This window comes from Hipposideros armiger, unplaced genomic scaffold (genome assembly GCF_001890085.2).
Source record: "Hipposideros armiger isolate ML-2016 unplaced genomic scaffold, ASM189008v1 scaffold_176, whole genome shotgun sequence".
NCBI lineage: Eukaryota > Metazoa > Chordata > Mammalia > Chiroptera > Hipposideridae > Hipposideros > Hipposideros armiger.
Genome location: NW_017731526.1, coordinates 2,001,524 through 2,020,597, shown reverse-complemented (window position 1 = coordinate 2,020,597; position 19,074 = coordinate 2,001,524). Strand labels below are relative to the sequence as shown.

General features: G+C 47.1%; 2 protein-coding genes across 7 annotated transcripts in view; one reads left to right on the top strand and one right to left on the bottom strand.

Moving 5' to 3' along the window:
- Positions 1 to 13,253, top strand: part of BOC (BOC cell adhesion associated, oncogene regulated) — a 71,926-nt gene extending 58,673 nt beyond the window's left edge. For all 6 annotated transcript variants that reach the window (XM_019652267.1, XM_019652269.1, XM_019652268.1 and 3 more), the window contains 11 exons: positions 3,466 to 3,625; positions 4,022 to 4,132; positions 4,640 to 4,846; positions 5,200 to 5,381; positions 6,279 to 6,384; positions 6,745 to 6,867; positions 9,064 to 9,285; positions 10,015 to 10,250; positions 10,468 to 10,544; positions 11,039 to 11,232; positions 12,343 to 13,253. In XM_019652267.1, coding sequence (XP_019507812.1) covers positions 3,466 to 3,625; positions 4,022 to 4,132; positions 4,640 to 4,846; positions 5,200 to 5,381; positions 6,279 to 6,384; positions 6,745 to 6,867; positions 9,064 to 9,285; positions 10,015 to 10,250; positions 10,468 to 10,544; positions 11,039 to 11,232; positions 12,343 to 12,527 — 1,803 coding nt within the window. In that variant the 3' untranslated portion in view covers positions 12,528 to 13,253. The remainder of the gene's footprint in view (positions 1 to 3,465; positions 3,626 to 4,021; positions 4,133 to 4,639; positions 4,847 to 5,199; positions 5,382 to 6,278; positions 6,385 to 6,744; positions 6,868 to 9,063; positions 9,286 to 10,014; positions 10,251 to 10,467; positions 10,545 to 11,038; positions 11,233 to 12,342) is intronic.
- Positions 13,254 to 13,356: 103 nt separating this feature from the next.
- The window catches only part of CFAP44 (cilia and flagella associated protein 44), a 135,681-nt gene continuing 129,963 nt past the window's right edge, over positions 13,357 to 19,074 (bottom strand). Inside the window, exons 32-33 of the mRNA XM_019652227.1 lie at positions 17,400 to 17,534; positions 13,357 to 14,727 (exon numbers count right to left, since the gene is read on the bottom strand). Of these exons, the coding sequence (XP_019507772.1) occupies positions 14,554 to 14,727; positions 17,400 to 17,534 (309 nt within the window). The 3' untranslated portion in view covers positions 13,357 to 14,553. The remainder of the gene's footprint in view (positions 14,728 to 17,399; positions 17,535 to 19,074) is intronic.

Sequence of the window (19,074 nt, the reverse complement as noted above, 5' to 3'; positions counted from 1 at the left end):
CCACTGGCCATCTGCCCTTGAGCTCCTGAGGCCTAGGCCAGCAGTCCTTACTGCCGATCACAACCCTCTGTCTCCTTCAGTGTCTTTTCCTACCACCTCCCAGGAAGCTGGATGTGTTGGGCATTTGGAAAAAGCCATGTGTTTGCCGTTAGGTCTGAGCTCCATGCACTGGTTTCCCAGAAGCTACCACCACCAGCTCCGGGTCCCAGAGGAGAGCTACCAGAGCTACCAGGCTCTCCATTAGCCATCACCCGTTCTCTCCTCTTTCCTCTGTCATTTGCTCCTGATGTTGTTTTGTCTTTTAACCAAAGTAAGCTCCGCTGGGTACATACCTGCAGGAACTCTGGCATGGCGAGTGAGCTCTAGAGCCAGGAAGACAAATATTTGTGAACAAGTATTTTCTCTGAGGGCTGTAAAATACGCCCTCAGTTCTCAGGACTCATCATGGCTCGGGTTTGACAAGCAGGCATTTGAGTTGAAAACACATCAGGTTGTTCAGACCTTAGCTGTTTCTCCTTGACAGAAGGGAGTCTGTCCCGGCGAATGTTTTGAGAGCTGTCAAGGAAGGATTCTCTGGCTCTGTCAGGGTACAGGACAGAGCTGAAGCCAGCCTGTCCTTTTGGACAGTTTGTGCTGTGAGGCAGGACCCCCAGGCTGCCACCCATGTTCAAGGCTTCGCTCTCACTTGCTGTTACCCCTCAGGGGAAAAAAATACATAAAATTCCCTTTAGGAAAATGCCCGTGAAAACCGTTTCTGTTCATCCCAGATGCATGCCATTTTCTGTCGAAAGCCATTAGACAGTAGACAATTACTGTTCTTAAATAGATTTTTAAAAATCTTATTTGCCAAGTAAAAATGTATTATAAATGCTAGATTTTATTATGCATTCCTCATATTTTTGCTTATAAAAGTGCTATGTGCACTTTAGAAGAAAATGTGGAATATATGAATGTGGACCTAGAAGTATTTATCAACTCTTCTAACCCCTCCAAAAAAATGGACAAACGAAAAACAAAACCAGCCCTGTGCGGTGGAAAGTGCTGGCTGTGCAGAAGCGGTCTCCCCGGCCCTGCACCCTGGCAGGCTGTCTCATCCTGTTCCTTCCCTTTCCGTGCCCTCCTAGGAGACCTCAGGTCAGGACAAGTCCACAGAGACACTGGCTTTGTCAGAAAGACACCTAGAGCAATGCTGCCTCCTCGGTGGGGGCCGAGGCAGGACAGCTTCTCTTTAACCCTCAGCCTGCCGGCCTCTTCATAGCCTGCCAGCTAGGGGGTGAGGAGGTTTTTAACAACAAGTAGCATTGTTCAGCCCAGGTTATGGGGCAGGGCTGGTCCTCATCCTTATTTCCCCGTGTAACTGGACACCTCCACCTCAGAGCTGTAGACAAGAGATCAGGGCAGGCCAAATGCTCATGGTCCCCAGGAGACGAGAACCAGCATGAGAGCAAGACAAATATTTTTCAGGCCAATAGGTGGCCACAAAACTGCCTCGCCAAGAGGCAGGCTGGCAAAGGCCATGCATGGCGATCCGGAAATGCCAGGCGGAGGCCACCTTTACCCTCTCAGTGTGTGTGACAGTGACTAATTATCGGTCCATTTCTTATTTGCATTTCTGAGCCCAGTGGAAGTGGGAGGCCAGCGCTGGGAGGGTTGAGGGAGAAGGGGCACGGGGGAAGTGAGAGGACAGTGTCCCCACTGGGTCTGGCTTCCATTAGGCCCCAGTCGGTGGGGCACTATGGAGTTGTTAGGTGGACATTGTCAAGGCAGAAATTATGTCTTGAAAGCAGTTCCTTTCTGGAGGGACTAACATGTCTTAAAGATCATCATGTAAGAAAGGATTTGGAAATCAAAAATGAGCATTTGGGTTGTGTTTTTTCAGCCCCCCTCTCTTGCTGGAGACCAGGAATCCTTCAGTTCATTTTCCCTTTTTCACATGGTGAAGCAAGTTTCATTTCCTGATGCGGCTGCAGACCCTGGGCTACTGTGTTTGGGTTTCCAGCACCACTGGGGATTCTCAGTTTGTAAAAACGTCTCCCCCTGGAACAAATCCTGGAAGCCTGACATTAATGAGCCCAGACCATCCCTGTCCCTTGAATAGCAGGTTTTGTTCTGCTTTGGAATATTCTGCTCGGAGATAAGAGCTTTCCTACCAGCTGTTTAATTCCTTCAGCAGAGCAGAGCTTCGGTTTCCTGCAGGCTTTCTGAGATGTGCACAGTTGGTAGTTTAGTTTTCTGTCCTGAAAGATAGGGTAGGTGAGAAGCAGGAGCCTCTCAACATCGCCTTTTTGGGAAGCGTGGAGCTCTCTTTCTTTCTTTTTCTTTCTTTTTCTTTCTCTTTCTTTCTCTTTCTTTCTCTTTCTTTCTCTTTTTCTCTCTTTCTCTCTTTCTCTCTCTCTCTCTCTCTCTCTCTTTAAAAGAGCTAGGAATCTGAAGCCATTAATAATCCATAATCGTTACAATTCATCCACAGTTTTTAAGCTCTAAGCAAGGAATGCAGGCAGGATTAGGAAACGGAGGATTGAAATGGCAGAAATCTCACAGAGCTGAGGATGTGGGCCAATCAGGAAAGCGGCCAAGCATTTGTTGGGAACTTACTGTAAGCCAAGTTCAGAGCTCGACAGTACATACATCACCTCATTGAATCTTCAAAATAACCCAAGAGATTGTATTTACCTCATTTTACAAATGAAAAGTCTAGGGATCAGAGAGGTTAGGAAACTTGTTTAGAGTTACACAGCTGGTAAGAGACACAACCGGGATTTGAACCCAGGATTTTCTGGCTCCCAGATTTTTTTTCTTTCTAGGCTAGGTTATGATTATGAGCATGCGCTCATGTTTTCTTTGTCCACTAGTGATGTGGTCTTAGGTAAATTATGCATCTTTCTAAGTCTTAGTCTCCTCACTGGTGAAGTGGGAATAATGTTATCCCCGTCTCTTGAGCTGCTGTCATGAAAGCACTTCCTAATGCATATATAGTGCTTAGTTCCATGCCTAGCACATAGTAAACACTCGGCAAGTGTGGCCATTTCTACTGGTGCCATTTTTTATCCTCATTATCATCTCAGAGTATAAGCTGAAGGAACTGTGGTTGGTTTACATAGAGCAAGGAGAAAGAAAGTTAAATATGGAGGTTTTCAGAAAGAGAGAGAGAGGAGGTCTTTTGAGAAATTCTCAGCAATATCAATCAGGCCTTTCGACCCTCCCCACTGGGTTTTCTTTGATGGGAATCATTAGTTGAGGAATCAGGGAACCCGACTTCACTTTTCCAGGGAGGATGGATATCCCAGAGGCAGCAGAACCCGTCTGCTCTGCAACAGCCTCCCTCCCGCAACCTGACCCGTTCTCTTTTCCATCCTCCTGCCCTCCTGGGGTCAGTTCTGCTTTCCTTGCAGAGCTTCTGCTTTACCTTTTCCGGTAGCTCCAGGCTGAGGTGCAGGTCCTTACGCCACTCACCTTCTCCAGCAGGTCACAAACTCCTCTGACGACTGGATTATCTCTGGCATTCCGGCCAACCAGCACCGCCTAACCCTCACCAGACTGGACCCCGGGAGCTTATATGAAGTGGAGATGGCAGCTTACAACTGTGCAGGCGAAGGCCAGACGGCCATGGTCACCTTCCGAACTGGTACGGGTCAATCATTTCCCCTTGCTGGGGGTTTCCATGGGCCTGAGCAAATTCCACCAGGCCCAGGGGGGAGGCTCTGCTCACTTTGTCCCAGCTATTCACCTTGAACTTTCTCTTACTTCCATCTCCTGCCTCCCTATGGTTTGTATGCCCATGCTGAGATCCCTCCTCTCAGCAGAAGAGTCACCAGCTGGCCTCCCTGGCATCCCTTTGCCCACCCCTCCCTCAGGGTCCAGACACAATACCATCATAGGCAGGCAGAGCTGGGAATCAGACCACACTTCCAATGTCCCATAGTATGTGCATTGCCTTATCAGACCTCAGGCAGAAAGGACTCTGGAAAGGGAGACCTCATGCACATTCCCCCCTTACTCATCTCAACCCATTTCTACCCAGGACGGCGGCCCAAACCAGAAATCATGGCCAGCAAGGAACAGCAGATCCAGAGAGATGACCCAGGAGCCAGCCTCCAGAGCAGCAGCCAGCCGGACCATGGCCGTCTCTCCCGTAAGCCCCCAACAACCCAGAGGGGCGGGGGTGATAAGCAGTCAGAAATGGAACCAGGTCCACTGCCTTAAGGTTCCTTGGTGCAGGTGGGATGGAATCTTGGTTCTGTGGGTCCCGGAGTCCTTATGACTTTTCCTGGTATATCTCCAGTTAACCACAAGGAGGAAGTATAGATTGGAGCTTTTCAAATAGAACAGTGGAGTCTGACACCGGGGTTGCTGACCCTGTGGGTCCAGAGACAGTGGAGGGGAGAGCAGCCTGCCCTTGGCACTCCGTACTCTGACAGTACAGAAGTGTAGCTTTTAGAGGTCTTAGCTTAAGTGCGCCTCCAGGGAGAGGGCAGCCCAGGTAGCCCTAGGAAGATGGATGCAGCCAGCAGGATGGAGGGCTGTGGGAGGAGCAGGCCCCTGTGAGGAACAGGCCAAGTCCCATCACAATGTAACGGTTATCTTCTAATTGTGTCCCTTCCTCCTGCTTTCTTCCTCCCCGGTGCGTGGCTTCCCCCAGCCCCAGAAGCTCCAGACAGGCCCACTATCTCCATGGCCTCGGAGACATCCGTGTATGTGACCTGGATTCCCCGTGGGAATGGCGGCTTCCCAATCCAGTCCTTCCGTGTGGAGTACAAGAAGCTAAAGAAAGTGGGGGACTGGATTCTGGCCACCAGCGCCATCCCTCCCTCCCGGCTCTCGGTGGAGATCACAGGCTTAGAGAAAGGTAGGGGCCTGGCCACCATCCTACCTGGTCCCTCTGCTGCCCCTGGAGAATGGGAGCTTTGCAGGTTCGTCTCACGGCTCATCCTCCACCTGCCACTAGGCTCCCGTGGAGGCTCTTGAGGGTGTTACCTCAGTCCTACAATCGCTTCTCCTTCCCCTTCTCTCTACCTAAGAGGTCCACAGCCATTTCCCGGTGGGGCTTATTTCTGACGAGGGTGGGCGCTCTTGTGAGGCCTTCGGGGAAGGGCTGCCCGTAAGACTCCCTCCAGGTCTGAGGCCTGGATGGACTGTGGGGCAGTGGGAAGAAGGTGTTTCCCAGCGCCTCAGAGACTCAGTGAGTGTCTCTCTCACTAGGCACCTCCTACAAGTTCCGAGTCCGGGCTCTGAACATGCTGGGGGAGAGCGAGCCGAGCGCCCCCTCCCGGCCCTATGTGGTGTCGGGCTACAGTGGCCGCATATACGAGAGGCCCGTGGCAGGCCCTTACATCACCTTTACTGATGCGGTCAATGAGACCACCATCATGCTCAAGTGGATGGTAAGTGGCCTTGCACAGATTGTAACGGGAAGATGGGCTGAGGTTAGCGTTGGGCGGGAGCTGGCTGCCTGAAGCATAGGCAGGAAGGAACTACTTTTCTGCTTTCACTTAAGTGTTTCTCCACCTATGTACCTGGGCATTGGGCCAGAGAGACTCACCCTCACATACCCAGGCAGGTTCAGAGGGTACTCAAGGCTTTGGGAAATGGCAATTTGTTTCTTTTCTCCAAAGCTAGGGGACATCTTTTTTTTTTTTTTTTAAAGATTTTTATTGGGGAATTAGGGGGATAGGAACAGTGCTGGGGAATTGGGGGAAGGGGAACAGACAAGTTGCTGTCGTTTTGTTCTTCAATCTAGTTGTGGAGGATGTCGCTTCACTGGCCCAAGTTGGCACCATCATCGCGCTCTTCTCTGGCGAGGCAGATCAGTCGCCGGCTTCTGGACGGCCGCTCACTGCGGCTGCTGGCCGCTCACGCTGGCTGCTGGCTACACATGGTAGCCCATGGCAACCCACTGACACAGGGGCTGCAGCCTACGCAGTCGCCGGCGACTCCCGGCAGCCCAGCTCCAGGTTGAGCTGTTGTTCAGCATCTTAGCTGTAGAGGGCAGTGTCACTGGCCCTCATATGTGGGATCCGAACCGGGGCCCTCTGGCATCCCAAGCGAGTTCTTAACCATCGCGCCACTCGGCCGGCCCTAGGGGACATCTAAGCTAAATAAAGTAATGAAACTCTACAGCATCCTCCAGAGAACACTGGGAATATCGGAAATGTCTGCCAGGGTCCCCCAGTGAATTTTAACCTCTAGGCTGGGGTCAAATTTTCATCTCTCCGTGGTTCTGCTCACCTGATGATTTCTCTGCTTCATTGTCAACATGTTTCTTTTCCACTCCCTCATAGTATATTCCAGCAAGTAACAACAACACTCCAATCCACGGCTTTTATATCTATTATCGACCCACAGACAGTGACAATGATAGTGACTACAAGAAGGATATGGTGGAAGGTGAGAAACACTTTTGTGTGATTTAGTCTCCTCTGTTGGCAAGAGGGTCTTGGTGTTGGTGAAAGCATAAAACCTAGGCTGGTGTGACCCAAAGCATCGGTGCCCCATATCATGACTCCTTCATGACACTCCTGGGCTCATCAAGTTCACAAACCCACATGCTTCCTTATCATGGTGATGGGACAACAGGAACTTGGGTGGAAACCTAGAACATTTTCTCCAATGTCCTCCACAACATGACCCCCTGTGCCAGGCAGTGGCACCAGCCCACACACACAGCCCTGTCTGAGTCAGACTGCCACTGGGAGCCAAGCAATCCAGATACATATCCCCACTTGTGACTCTTGTTCTCTTTCCCAGGAGATCGATACTGGCACTCCATCAGCCACCTGCAGCCAGAGACGTCCTACGACATCAAGATGCAGTGCTTTAATGAGGGAGGGGAGAGCGAGTTCAGCAATGTGATGATCTGTGAAACCAAAGGTGATGCTCTTTGGATTCTCTGTTCTCCTCTGGAAATTTTCAGCAAACCAGGTCAAAGTCACTGTTCTGTGGGCCTTGCTGGGTATCTCTTCCCCAGGGAGACTCCTGATTTTCCAAGAACCCCTCAACTTTGTCATTTTTAACCCTTCTGTTCATTTGCCTGTGCCTCATATTAAGTATGAATGGGTTGCCCTCATGACGGCTACAAGGAACTTGGGAACTAACTCATATGTGAACTCAAGGAATAGAACCTATTCTTAGGCTGGGAGTTTTCTATAAACACTTTACTCCTATGATAACATTTGATGCTTATGTAATTTAACTACAACACCATGAGACAGGAAAGAAACTAAGCATCAGGAAATGATATCCCTTAACCAAGGTTATGCAGCCAGTTCGAGGCGGAGCATGCTTTGGGCCAAGTTCATCTGACTACAAGCCCAGACCCTTTCTCTGCACTAAAACACGTTAAACGTATTCACATAATAACTTGTTAATAGTTTCACATTGGTCAAGTGGATATATATCATTACCCCATTTTGCAAATACTGAAAGTGTACAAAGCAGATGTATTGCAAATCAGTAGACGATCACAGAGGAATAGGAATGGAGACAAGAAAACAACCCATTTTCCTGTCACTGGCAACACTCTCCAGCTTTGCACTGCTTCCCATCACTTATTCAACAAATACTGAGCGACCCCTGTTTGCACATCCTGCCCTCTTCTATCATGTACAGTGAAGTGAGGGGGCAGATACACACACAGCCAAAAATCAAGTGACACACACAGTGCAAAGAACAGAGACTTCAAAAAGGCTTCATAGTTCTGGAAGGATTGAATCTTCAGGCTGGACTGAGGAGGGAGTGGCCTGGAGTACCAGACCAGCCTGCAAGTAACTCCAGATGGTTGGAATGTATGGTGCCTGATAGGAAGATGAGAGAAGGAATGCTCAGGGAAGATGCCAGGGACATTGGTGGGCATTGGGTCGAGGACCCTCTGGGCTATGAGGTAGAGGAGGTTCACTGTTGGATCTGTTTGTCAGAAGGGTTACTGGTGACTATACAGGAGTGGCTGAGGGGAGAGAACTGGGGCTGTGAAGTAAAGGTAAAGGGATGGATTTGGGTCTCTTTTCTGAGGAAGTGTGTGAAGGACCAGGGACTGACAGCATATCAGGGCTGGGAGAAGGAGAAAGGCGTTCAAAGGAAACCTTGAATTTTCTAGCTTAAAGTACCACACAGGTGATGTTGCCACTTATGGAAATGGGGGAGGCCAGAAGAGAACCAGATCCTATGAGAAACAAACAAGGTAAAAGAGACTGACTAAATCTGATTCTTCTGAGACGTTGAAATGCAAGTTTCCCATGAGGGAAGTAGTTCTGCCTGGTGAGGGCCCTGAGTAGGGGTATTTGGCAGTCATTAGGATATAGGTTAGGCTATATCATGGGAACAGATGAGAGTACAGACCGAGAGGGACAGGAAGACCTCCCAGTATCTGAGGAGAAGACAGAAAAGAATGGGAAAAGAGAAATGAAGAAGCAGAAATCAGAGAAATAGCAGGGAAATTGTAAGCCTATAGTATCAAAGTCAAGGGGAAGACAGCTGTGAAGGTGAGTTAACAATGTCAGGGACTCCTTGATAATAGCAAAACCCAGATGAGGAGTTTACCATCTTAACTTGTCACCTTTGAATGGGTGTTTCACAATTACTGTCTGTCCCAGAGAGTCCCAACACCTATCTCCCTGCTCTGCGACCCACGCTCACACCTAGTACTTCATATCTCTTAATCCGCCCAGAAAGAACAAATTCGTGGGTAAATTCCTCCCACTCCCAGATCTGTCGCTGGTTTTATGCATTTTTAATATTTTCTTCCAAAAGTTCACCAGCTCTTCTTTCAGAAGAACCCCCACACCATTTATGCCCAGAAGACCCAGGCTGACTCTAAGGCGTGACTCACAGATATCTCAGGTTGCCTTTTAAATATAAAGTACAGTTCTCTTCAACACCACCAAATTTTATATTAGATGCCAACTTCATGCTGAGCTTGGACACTGCACGCATCTAATAAAGGGTTTTGAGGCCCTGTCTTGTGAGTTTGACCCATTTCCCACAGCCATGGAATCAGAATATTTTTTCTTGTTATTTGTTGAGAAAGAAATGTCAAACAGATGCTGATGTGAGTTTTGTTCACAATTACAGCTCGGAAGTCTTCAGGTCAGCCTGGTCGACTTCCACCCCCAACTCTGGCCCCACCTCAGCCGCCACCCCCTGAAACCATCGAGCGGCCAATGGGCACCGGGGCCATGGTGGCGCGCTCCAGTGACCTGCCCTACCTGATCGTTGGGGTCGTCCTGGGCTCTGTCGTCCTCATTATCGTCGCCTTCATCCCCTTCTGCTTGTGGAGGGCCTGGTCCAAGCAAAGTGAGTGAATGACCCTCCTCAGCACCGTGGAGGAGGAGCCTAGAGAGGGGAGGAGGGCCCCCCAGGCTCCCAAGGAGGGCAGGATCAGAGGCAGCGTGCTTCCTGTTCACTGGAGCTCAAGCTCCTGGGTCCCTGGAGGGCTGGGAGAGAGTCAGAGAATACTCCAAGATTGGGTCCTTTCCTCCAAGCTCATGGACCTCGGAAGATGGAGGGGAGTCTGAAGAAGTGGGCATTTGTCCTCTGTGCATCAGTACTTATCTGCCTCCAACTCCTTTTAATGTCTGCTCTAACGGCATGTTCATCCTCACCTGCCTCTCCCCTCCAAACATTTCCTACCTCTTTGGGTCCAGGGCTGCCTTGAGCTTTCCCCAGTATCCTGAGTTAATCTGACTGTTATTCACTCGTTTCTGCTTCAAATGGCAACACACCTGGCCAAGTTGCTTTGCCTAAATATTGCTCCTTCTGTTTGTTCACCACCTTCTTCACTTCGGTCCCTTGCCTCTGTATCTCCGCGCTCATCTCCCTATTGCAAAAAAAGTCTAGATGTTAGGAAGAAATGGGTGACAGGAAGAATATTCTGAGGGAGAATATTCTCGTCCCTGGGGCAGTGACACCTACCTACTTCATTTGACCTTATGGCTCAGAGTTTTCTGAGATTCATGTGGGACTTTTTTAAGCTGCCCCGGGACTCCTTGGCCTAAGCATATCTCTGTCCTTCTGTCCTTCCAGAACATACAACAGACCTGGGTTTTCCTCGAAGTGCCCTTCTGTCCTCCTCCTGCCAATACACTATGGTACCACTGGGAGGACTCCCAGGCCACCGAGCCAGTGGACAGCCCTACCTCAGTGGCACCAATGGACGGGTCTGCACCAATGGGGTACATGTGAACAGGGGCTGCCCAGCAACTGCAATGGGCTACGCAGGCGTGAAACCTCAGCAACACTGCCCAGGGGAGCTTCAGCAGGTAACAGTCCTGGGTGTGTGGGCAAGCAGGTACAGGCAGGCCACTATGGAGAGAGGGGCTGGGCTGCCTCCTGGGGCACCCTCTCTTTCAGCCTCTAATCCTGGGCTGCTAGCCAGGCTTTCGTTAGTCTGGAACAGCTCATCCTGCTGAAGAATGGGCAGGAGACTTTCCTGGACTCTCTGATATGACCTTTTTTGTTACTCTTTCTTTTGAGCAGCAGGATGACACCAACAGCCTGCTGAGGCAGACCGTTCTTGGCAATGGATATGACGTCCACAGTCACCAGATCCCAAGGTAACCAGGCCCTCCCAATCCCTGCCTTCCACTCCCAAGCCCCAGAGCTCACATGCTCTTTAGGTCCTCAAATCTAGCATCAGTCACGGAGAGGCGAGTGCCAGTGCTTCCCTCAGGGTCCCCACATCTGATAACCTATTCCACTGGACTCTTACCCTGGGGGTATTTGCAGTCAGGATTCCCTTTCTGCTCTGGAGCATGGGTTTGCTTCTCAATCCTCCCCTCACTTGGCAGGCCAGAGCAGCCACATACTGCGGGCTTTGACCCAGAGGCCCCTGGACACCACATTCTCTCATGCACTCAGGGCTTGCACAGAATCAAATGGAGAGTGACTATAATTACCCATGGGAACAATGGTGTTCGGAGGGGAGCAGTTCCTGCCCGTCTGAGCTCTGAACCCCTCTGGTGCCCTTGGACAGGGAAACAGCCGGGCTGCGGAGAAGTGGGCCCAGCCTGCCTGTACCTCACCTCCCTGTCTGGTCGCATGCATGCAGGGGAGCCAAGGCTAACCCAGACGGGGGCACCCTCTTATACACACTGCCTGATGACTCAACATGCCAGCTGCTCCAGACCCATCAGGACCGCCCCCACCTCCAGGAGAAGCCTGCTGCTGCCAGCCAGTCAGGAAGGAGGGGTGTGCCCCAGAACCCTGGGCTGGAAGCAACGTGGGACCCTCTTTTTCACCCAGGTCAGTGCCTGGGGCAGAGCAGGAAACTGAACGGTCTGGGGATGACATAAGGTAGGCTTCCATGACCCAGGAGTGACATAGAGGAGGGAGAGAACAGTCGTTGATGGCAATGCTTTGTAAGGAGCCATCCACGGCATCTACACAGAGGAGACAGGAGGCAAAGGTGTCTGGCCACCTTCCTTCCTGCCTCAAGGCCCAGCAGACCTGCAAGAATGTACCAGTTGGGCCCTTCTCCAGCATGGCAAGCTGTATCCTCAAAGGCTAAGAGTAAAGGACACTGCCATTTTAGAGAAAGAAGTCCTTTGGGTGCTGCATTCCAAGGCCATTCACCAATTCTTACCGCCTCTCATTGCATTAAGAGGTGTTTTCTAATCACTCTGAAACACCTTGCTCTGTTGGGTCTTGTCTCTTAATTAAGGACTAAGGTTACATCAGTCACTAAAGTGCCAAGTTCTCACAAACTTCATCATCATAACTCTGTGCTTCCACAGAACTTTTCCTCCAAGGGACCCAATGCACGCCAGCCCCGTCCCACCGTCCTCCTTGTACGGAAGTCGGTGCATACTTGGTTGGGCTCAGGCTGGCTCAGAGGGAGGCATGGCTGATGTTTCTCAGCCTCCGTGACATGGATGTAGGTCCGTATGCAGATCCTCAGGCCTGCCTCTGGGAGCTGAAATTCTAAAAGACAGATACCCCCTAGAGCCAGACCCAGCATCATGAAAGCCAGACTACTTCATTTGGGGAAATGAACTGTGTGTGAGTGGGGTGATCATACCAGAAGGGTGGACCAGCACCCCAAATCTGGAAGGAGCAGGGCTTTCTTCCACACTTCATGGGTTCAGCCCTGGAGTACAGGCTAAGTGCTTGAGAATCACCATGGTCCCACCACTGAAATGTGTAGGTGGGATGTGGGTTATAAGTGGCCTACCCCATGTCTGTGAGAGACCTTAGAGGGAGCATAGATCACCTTGTCGTGGCTGTAGGTTTCTCTCTCTCTTTTAGGACCCGTGTAACCAGCTCCCATCACAGACAGAGACTGACCCAGTACCACTGAGCATTCGTTATTGGTCAGTCTGGATTTTAACGTGTCCCACTTTTCTCTCCCCCCAGGTCCCCCGTGCTGCTTGGGCCTTGTCCCGGTTGAAGAAGTGGACAGTCCTGACTCCTGCCACGTGGGTGGAGAGTGGTGTCCCCAGCACCCCACGGGGGCCTACACAGGACAGGAGCTTGGGCTGCGGCTCTCCCCCAGCCCACCAGTGCACGTGTCTTTCGAAACACCACCTCCCACAATTTAGGCAGCAGCCAATATTCCAGAAAGACTATATATATTGTCGTTTTTAAAAAGAGAGACAGAGAGAATTGGTATTTATTTTTCTATAATAGCCATATTTATATATTTATACACTTGTAAATAAATGTGTATGTGTTTTTATAATTCTGGAGAGACATAGGGGAATCCTACCCGTGGCGGTGTGAGAGGAAAAACAAGCTACAACATAACAGGAGTCAACCAGGAAAGCGGAACAGAGACTGGCCAGAACAGCCTGAGGAGGCGGCAGGAGGCCCACAGAGCAGCTGCTGAAGGGAGGAACCCTAGGCACACTGTCCGTGATGACATGAGAGAACAGCAAGGGTCGTGGTATTATAACAGGCTGGAGACACCTGTGAAGATGGTCGGACCTGGTGCTACAGGAAATGTTTTCAGGAGATGCCCGTGAGAATAGACTCAGATGTGTACAGTACTATAAGCATTAACAAACCTTCCAGAATCAATAATCTGTGGCAGCATATCTCTAAAAACAAACACTGTAACTTCTAAATAAATGTTTAGTCTTCCCTGTAACCTTCAGCTTAGTCATGTATGAGTCAGCGTTCTCCTTAGAGGTTAGGATTCAGTCTTTGAGTATCTGAAGAAAATACCCACTTGTGAGATTTTCAGATCCAGCAAGAGATCTGGAAAAGGTAGCAGATGTTTCTCATTTTTTTGTCTTTGTAAATATTGAATGAATGTCCGTTGTGTTTTTGCTCATGCAGAATGCGTTAATAACTGTTTAGTCCAAAAGGGAGACAGTATACAGTAGGCAAAGAGATGCAGAGTCACAGTTCTCTTACTGACTGGACTAAAATGTTGGTCATATCGAAGGGATGAAATGAATCCTTTCTATAGAGGGGTATGTATGTGTTGCAGTCCAAGTATTTTCTCCATTTAGTTAAGTGTTATGCTACATGCGGTAAATGCCTGATAAAATTCACTTCCCATCTTTCCAAGGACACACCAACATTGCCAGTGGAGCTGACGCACTAGTTGTTTAAAATCAGCATTTACTTAGAGCTTGCTGTGCAATCACAGGATCCACCTTCATACGTGGAACTAGATCTAGATGGAAGCGGACTTGCAATGTAATAGCTTCTAGATTGCAGTCAAGTTACAGATGAAATGCCACTTGAGACACTTAATCTCATTAAGAGTCATTGTGCCAGGCCCTGGCGTCTCACTCTTGTCATGAATTGGATCACCAAGGTCCTAGGAAAGCCCAGGAGTAACGCTACCGGTCTAGGACAAGTGCGCCCTCTGCTGGCCAGAAGAAATACAGCGCCAGCTCTTAGACAACATCTTTTCCCATCCAGCAACAGCTAGCTAAATTGGAAAAACTCTCATGGAGACGCAACATGATTTTCAGATAAACTATTTTAAAAACATTTTAAGAAATAAAACGAAGGTCTATAACTAACATGGAAATGATAAGAAGGGAGAAGTAGAGCAGGTAGGAGAAGTGAAATGTGACTACAGACACAACCAGGCAGAGTGCCTAATCTTCCCAGGACGGGTCAGAGCTAGCGTACTCAAGCCTGACTTAACTAATGCAGGGGACCCTCATATCTGGGCTGTAACTCACGTTTGGGCCCACTGGCTTAAAAAAAAATAGTGGGACAGGATTATCATGCTTTCAGTGACAGTTTTTCTTGCCAATGGCAAAACATTCAGATGACCAAACAAATTTCCTAACCCAGGACATAAAGCTGCTTTCTTGCAGTTTGAGATACAACTTTCTGAGGCCTTACATTCAATCCACTTGGTTCCAGACAGACCTAAAATGATTCAGTTCAATAATAAATAGATGTTGGGTGCTGTAGTCAGTTCTAAGATAACCAAAAAGTATTAAAATTACATGACTGGATCTTGTTTTAGACTTTTAGATAAGCTCACTTTAAAATAACAGGATTGTTACAGAAAGACAATGAAACAACTTCTGGTGAATTTTATGTCAGAAATCTTGGATGGATTTGAGAAAAAAAGCAAACTTAAAAGGTCCAGGGGCTTCACCTGTTCTCATGTGGAGGCTGAATGGGTGGGAGGATAAGCCCACCTTTCTTCCGCAAAACAGCAATCTCTTCCTTTAAGGCCATAATCCTTTCTGCCTGGAGTTGGATTAACTCAGTGACCTTCTCTCTTGCCACAATATCTGCTCTCCGAAGGCCCTGGAAGGCATTGCCCTGTTGAAAGAAAACACCTCTGTACTTTAACCATCAGGTGGAATGTGAAAATGTCCCTGTCATATATCTGTTAGGAGTGCCTGCCTTACAGTCAATTTAAATAACCATTGTTCTTTATTTTAAGGGACTTTCATTCTTCCACTGACATCCTACTATTGGAAATGTGTCCTTTTGGGCTAATGAACAACTCTTAAATTGCAAATCCTCTTTAGATGGGTAACTCATTAAGCTATCAGTCATTCATACCCTAGAGGGCTCATCATAAAAGACAAGATTCCTCCTTTTTCTAGACAGCCCATAGTCATATTTTATTACCCAAAGAGGAAAACTTTATTTCTTTCCCTGTCCAGCCAACTCCTGCTCATGCTACAGACATCACTTTTCGGGAGGGCTTCTTTGCCCCACGGACTAGACTAAGAAGTTCTGCTATGTGTTTTATCAAAACAGGCATGATACATCCTTATAATTATCATAGTGAACCATTTGAAATTTATATTTGACCATTTTAAACCTAAAAAAGTGACAGTTTGTTATGGTTCAACCTAAATGTTGGTTTGATATGTCTTTCTTATGAGATCCTGTGCCTCTTAGATATAGGGCCCAGTGTGTCTGGATCTCACACTCTATCCAGCACTCACCCTGCAGCGCATTACATAGATGCTCAATAGAATTTGAATGCACATTAAAGGAAGGGACATGCCACCTATCTAGTATCTACTCTACACCAAGTGATTCACGTATGCATGTATGCTGTCTCATTTCATCCTCATAACATCTCTGAACTAGATGGGTTATTCCAATTTTACAGATACAGAAACTGAGACTGAGAAATTCATGAACTAGCCCAAGTCATTATATTATTAAGGATTAAAAGCTGAGTTAGAACCAGGTTACCTGAAGCCAAAAGTCCGTGGTTAGTCCATCACCTTCACTGGCAGACCTTCATAGTGAGAAGGGGGTACCACTACCCAATAGCTTCTGCCTCTTCTCCCTTGCCTGCCTTCACTTCAGACTCTTCTCCCTTGCCTGCCTTCACTTCAGAGGCTCTGAAAGCTAAACATTAACTTTACCCAGTTTCTTTTCCAACTAGGGGTAGCTAAGTGAATATAAGCAGAAAACTTTTGCTTTTTAAATGAAAGGGACAGAAGAGGCTGGCACATGGATGTGAAACAGAGCTGAGGCGGTCATCTTGTGACTTTGAAGGAAAGTTCAAAGAATCAGAATCACAGAGATACTGGCCCCTGACATCATGGGTCCATTAAACTAAAACCCCTTAGTCATCTCCTCCAGACTGCTTGTTAAGTGAGAAAAATGACCCCTATTTGTTTAAGCTACTTTCAGTGGATGGAAGTAGACAGACCTCGGTTTAAAAGCTTACTTCCCCATGCATTAGCTCTGAGAGCTTGAGCAAGTTATTTAACTACTCTGAGCTTTGTAAAGTAGTATTTTGAGGATTAAATGAGATACCCTATGTAAAGAGACTATACATGTAAAAACATACTGTAAAGATATACTATGTAAGCAGACATATACTATTTATTTTTCCATTCAACTGATCTCCTACGTCCAAACTCTTTTCAGTATATGTGGACTTACCAAAGCACATTAAGTCAACAAACGTTTACTGACTGCTTACTCTGGGAAGATTTTGTTTAGCCATTAACTTTCTCGAACACTGCCTCTTGATTCTCTGCTTAAAAATGCTTCAGTGAAGAAAGGGCCCTTGATATTTAGATTCTAGTTTTCCTCTCATATCTAATCTCCAATTAGAAGCCTCCCAAATCCTCTTATTTATTCTCCCTGGAATAAATTATATTCTTTCCTTCTTGTGGACTTTTGCTAAGACCAGTGATTTTTAAACTCTACCATGCATCAGAATCACCTGGAAGGCTTGTTAAGCTGTTACCCACCGGCTTCTGATTCAGTACATCTGGATTGGATCCCAAGAATTTGCATCTCTAACAATGTCCCCAGGTGATGCTGTTGCTGTTACTCAGGGGACCACACTAAGAACTCCCAAACTCGACCATTTCCAGGGAGCTTAAAGAAAACATGAAGAAAACCAAGAGAAACAAAAAACTGGCATTTCTGCAGCTATTGTAAGAATGATATATAGTTTACAATATGTGTCAGGTTTCTAGAGGGCAAGGCTTGAATAGGGTAAGTCTTTATTAAATAAGTAGTATCCACCACATAGTAAGGACTGCTGTGTTAGTTTCAATAAATAGATAAGAACAAATTGAAAGCCATCAGAAGTAACACATGTTTTAGTAAGGGAATATGTGAGATCCCACAATTCAAAATGCCCACTTTAGGCTAAATGAAATACATATATATTGGAAATGGATGTTTGACACCAAATTCAGGGAGTATATCATTAGTATCATTATTTATACCTAAATAACCTTTCCTCTCCAGGGCCAAGGTAAACCCCACCCCGCAGATTAGTACTTATGGAAATTCATGGCACCCAAGAGGCATACAATAAAACTAGTCCCTCAGGCTTATTGTAATGTAGCCAATATTCACTCAATGTCATCAGGGACCCAGGTGGGCCAGAAGTGGCCCAAGATCAAGGCTTGTTTTAATGCCAGCACTTGACAATCTTATGAATAGCTACCTTTACAGAGCTTCCCCAGTTCTAACAGAGGGTCTGAAGAAAAGAAGCGTACCTGCTGGTTCTGTAGGGTGTTCAACTGAGAATCAAGTTTCTTCTTTTCAACACATAAATCATTCATCTGGTGAAGCTTTCTGGTGTGTTCTTTTGTCTTCATCATTAGTTCCCATCGCACTTGAGCAATCTTTTCCTACAAGGGCAGAAAGATTCAAAATAGATTAAGTGAACGAGAGGACATAGAAAAACAGGAATGTCCATATTTGATTAAAACCATCAGGCAAATGTAGTGATAAGCACATAGCAAACTATAATCACAAGCCAATATGAAAATGCAACCAGAAGCAATTGCGTTTGGTCTGGTTTGACGAGAGAAAAGAGAAGGATGCAAGTATGCTCAACGATAACAGTAGGTAAAAATAAGATAGGCACAGATATCACTCCATCATTGGGGAATGAAATTAGTGTGCAGACTGAGTACTACTATTTATTAAAAGGGAGAATGATCATTTAAGTGGGAAACTTTCTTTTCTTTCTTTTTTATTTTTTTAAAGATTTTATTGGGGAATTGGGGAAGGGGAACAAAGTTGGGGAATTGGGGAAGGAGAACAGCCAAATTGTTGTCCTTCATTCTTAGTTGTGGTGGGTGCAGCTAGCTCAGCTCCAAGTCCAGTCACCATCCAGCCGCCCATCGGCAGCTCGTGGCCACTCAGCTCAAGGTGCCGTGTTCAATTTTAGTTGCGGGTGGGCATAGCCCACCATCCCATGCGGGAGTCGAACCGGCAACCTTGTTGTTAGGAGCACGTGCTACACCACCCTGCCACCTTGAGAAACTTTCATATATTGTTCTTTCCGCCGTCTTCACCCAGAATCCCAAAACTACTTGAATGGTCATACATTTGCTAGTGGCTTTCCTTTGTTCTCTTATGTTCCAACAAATTATTTTCTTTTTTAAAAATTTTATTTATTTATTTATTTTTTTTATTGTTAGTTTCAGGTGTACAGAACAATACAATAGTTACCCTTTTCACCCTCACCAGGTAACTAACCCCCTCCCCCCATCTATTGCCCTCCCACCCCCGATATCATGCTTATCTATTACAATTCCATTGAATCCGTTCCCACTCTCTACTCCATGTCCAACAAATTATTTTAGATTGCACATATTATCTCCAGCATTCCCCTGATAGAGACCAGTCCCATTGACATCAACACTTAAGTTATTTGCTTCTTCACAGCAGAGTAGCAAATCTTGGGCAAGAAAAGATGAGACAAGAGAGCACTAGGAACCGCTCCTCCTTCCCTATCTATTGATGAGATAAGACACAATGGTTTGTGGGCTTATATTATACAATCTTTATAAAAGCTCCTGTCTTTGAATCAGGCTGTACCTGGGGCACTGCCTCATGTCAGGGCTCCAGGAACTTCTTCTAAGACCCTCCCAGCTAAATGGTCCATACCTTGTTATAAAATTTATTACTTAGAGATATTTTCTAATTTCCAGATGATAACAGCATGCAAAAGCTATATAGAAAAATACAATTAGGACCCTCAGAGTAGAGCGGTTCCATTTCTAATAATTGTTAGAGCATTTATACATTAATATAGACCTCGAAGTGAAATCTCTCTGTCGTCTTTCATGCCATGTTGCCATCATATTTACATGCATCCTAAATCCCAAACCCCAATGCTGGTGCTTTCCCCCCAAGGTAGACAAGTCTCTCCAACTAAGC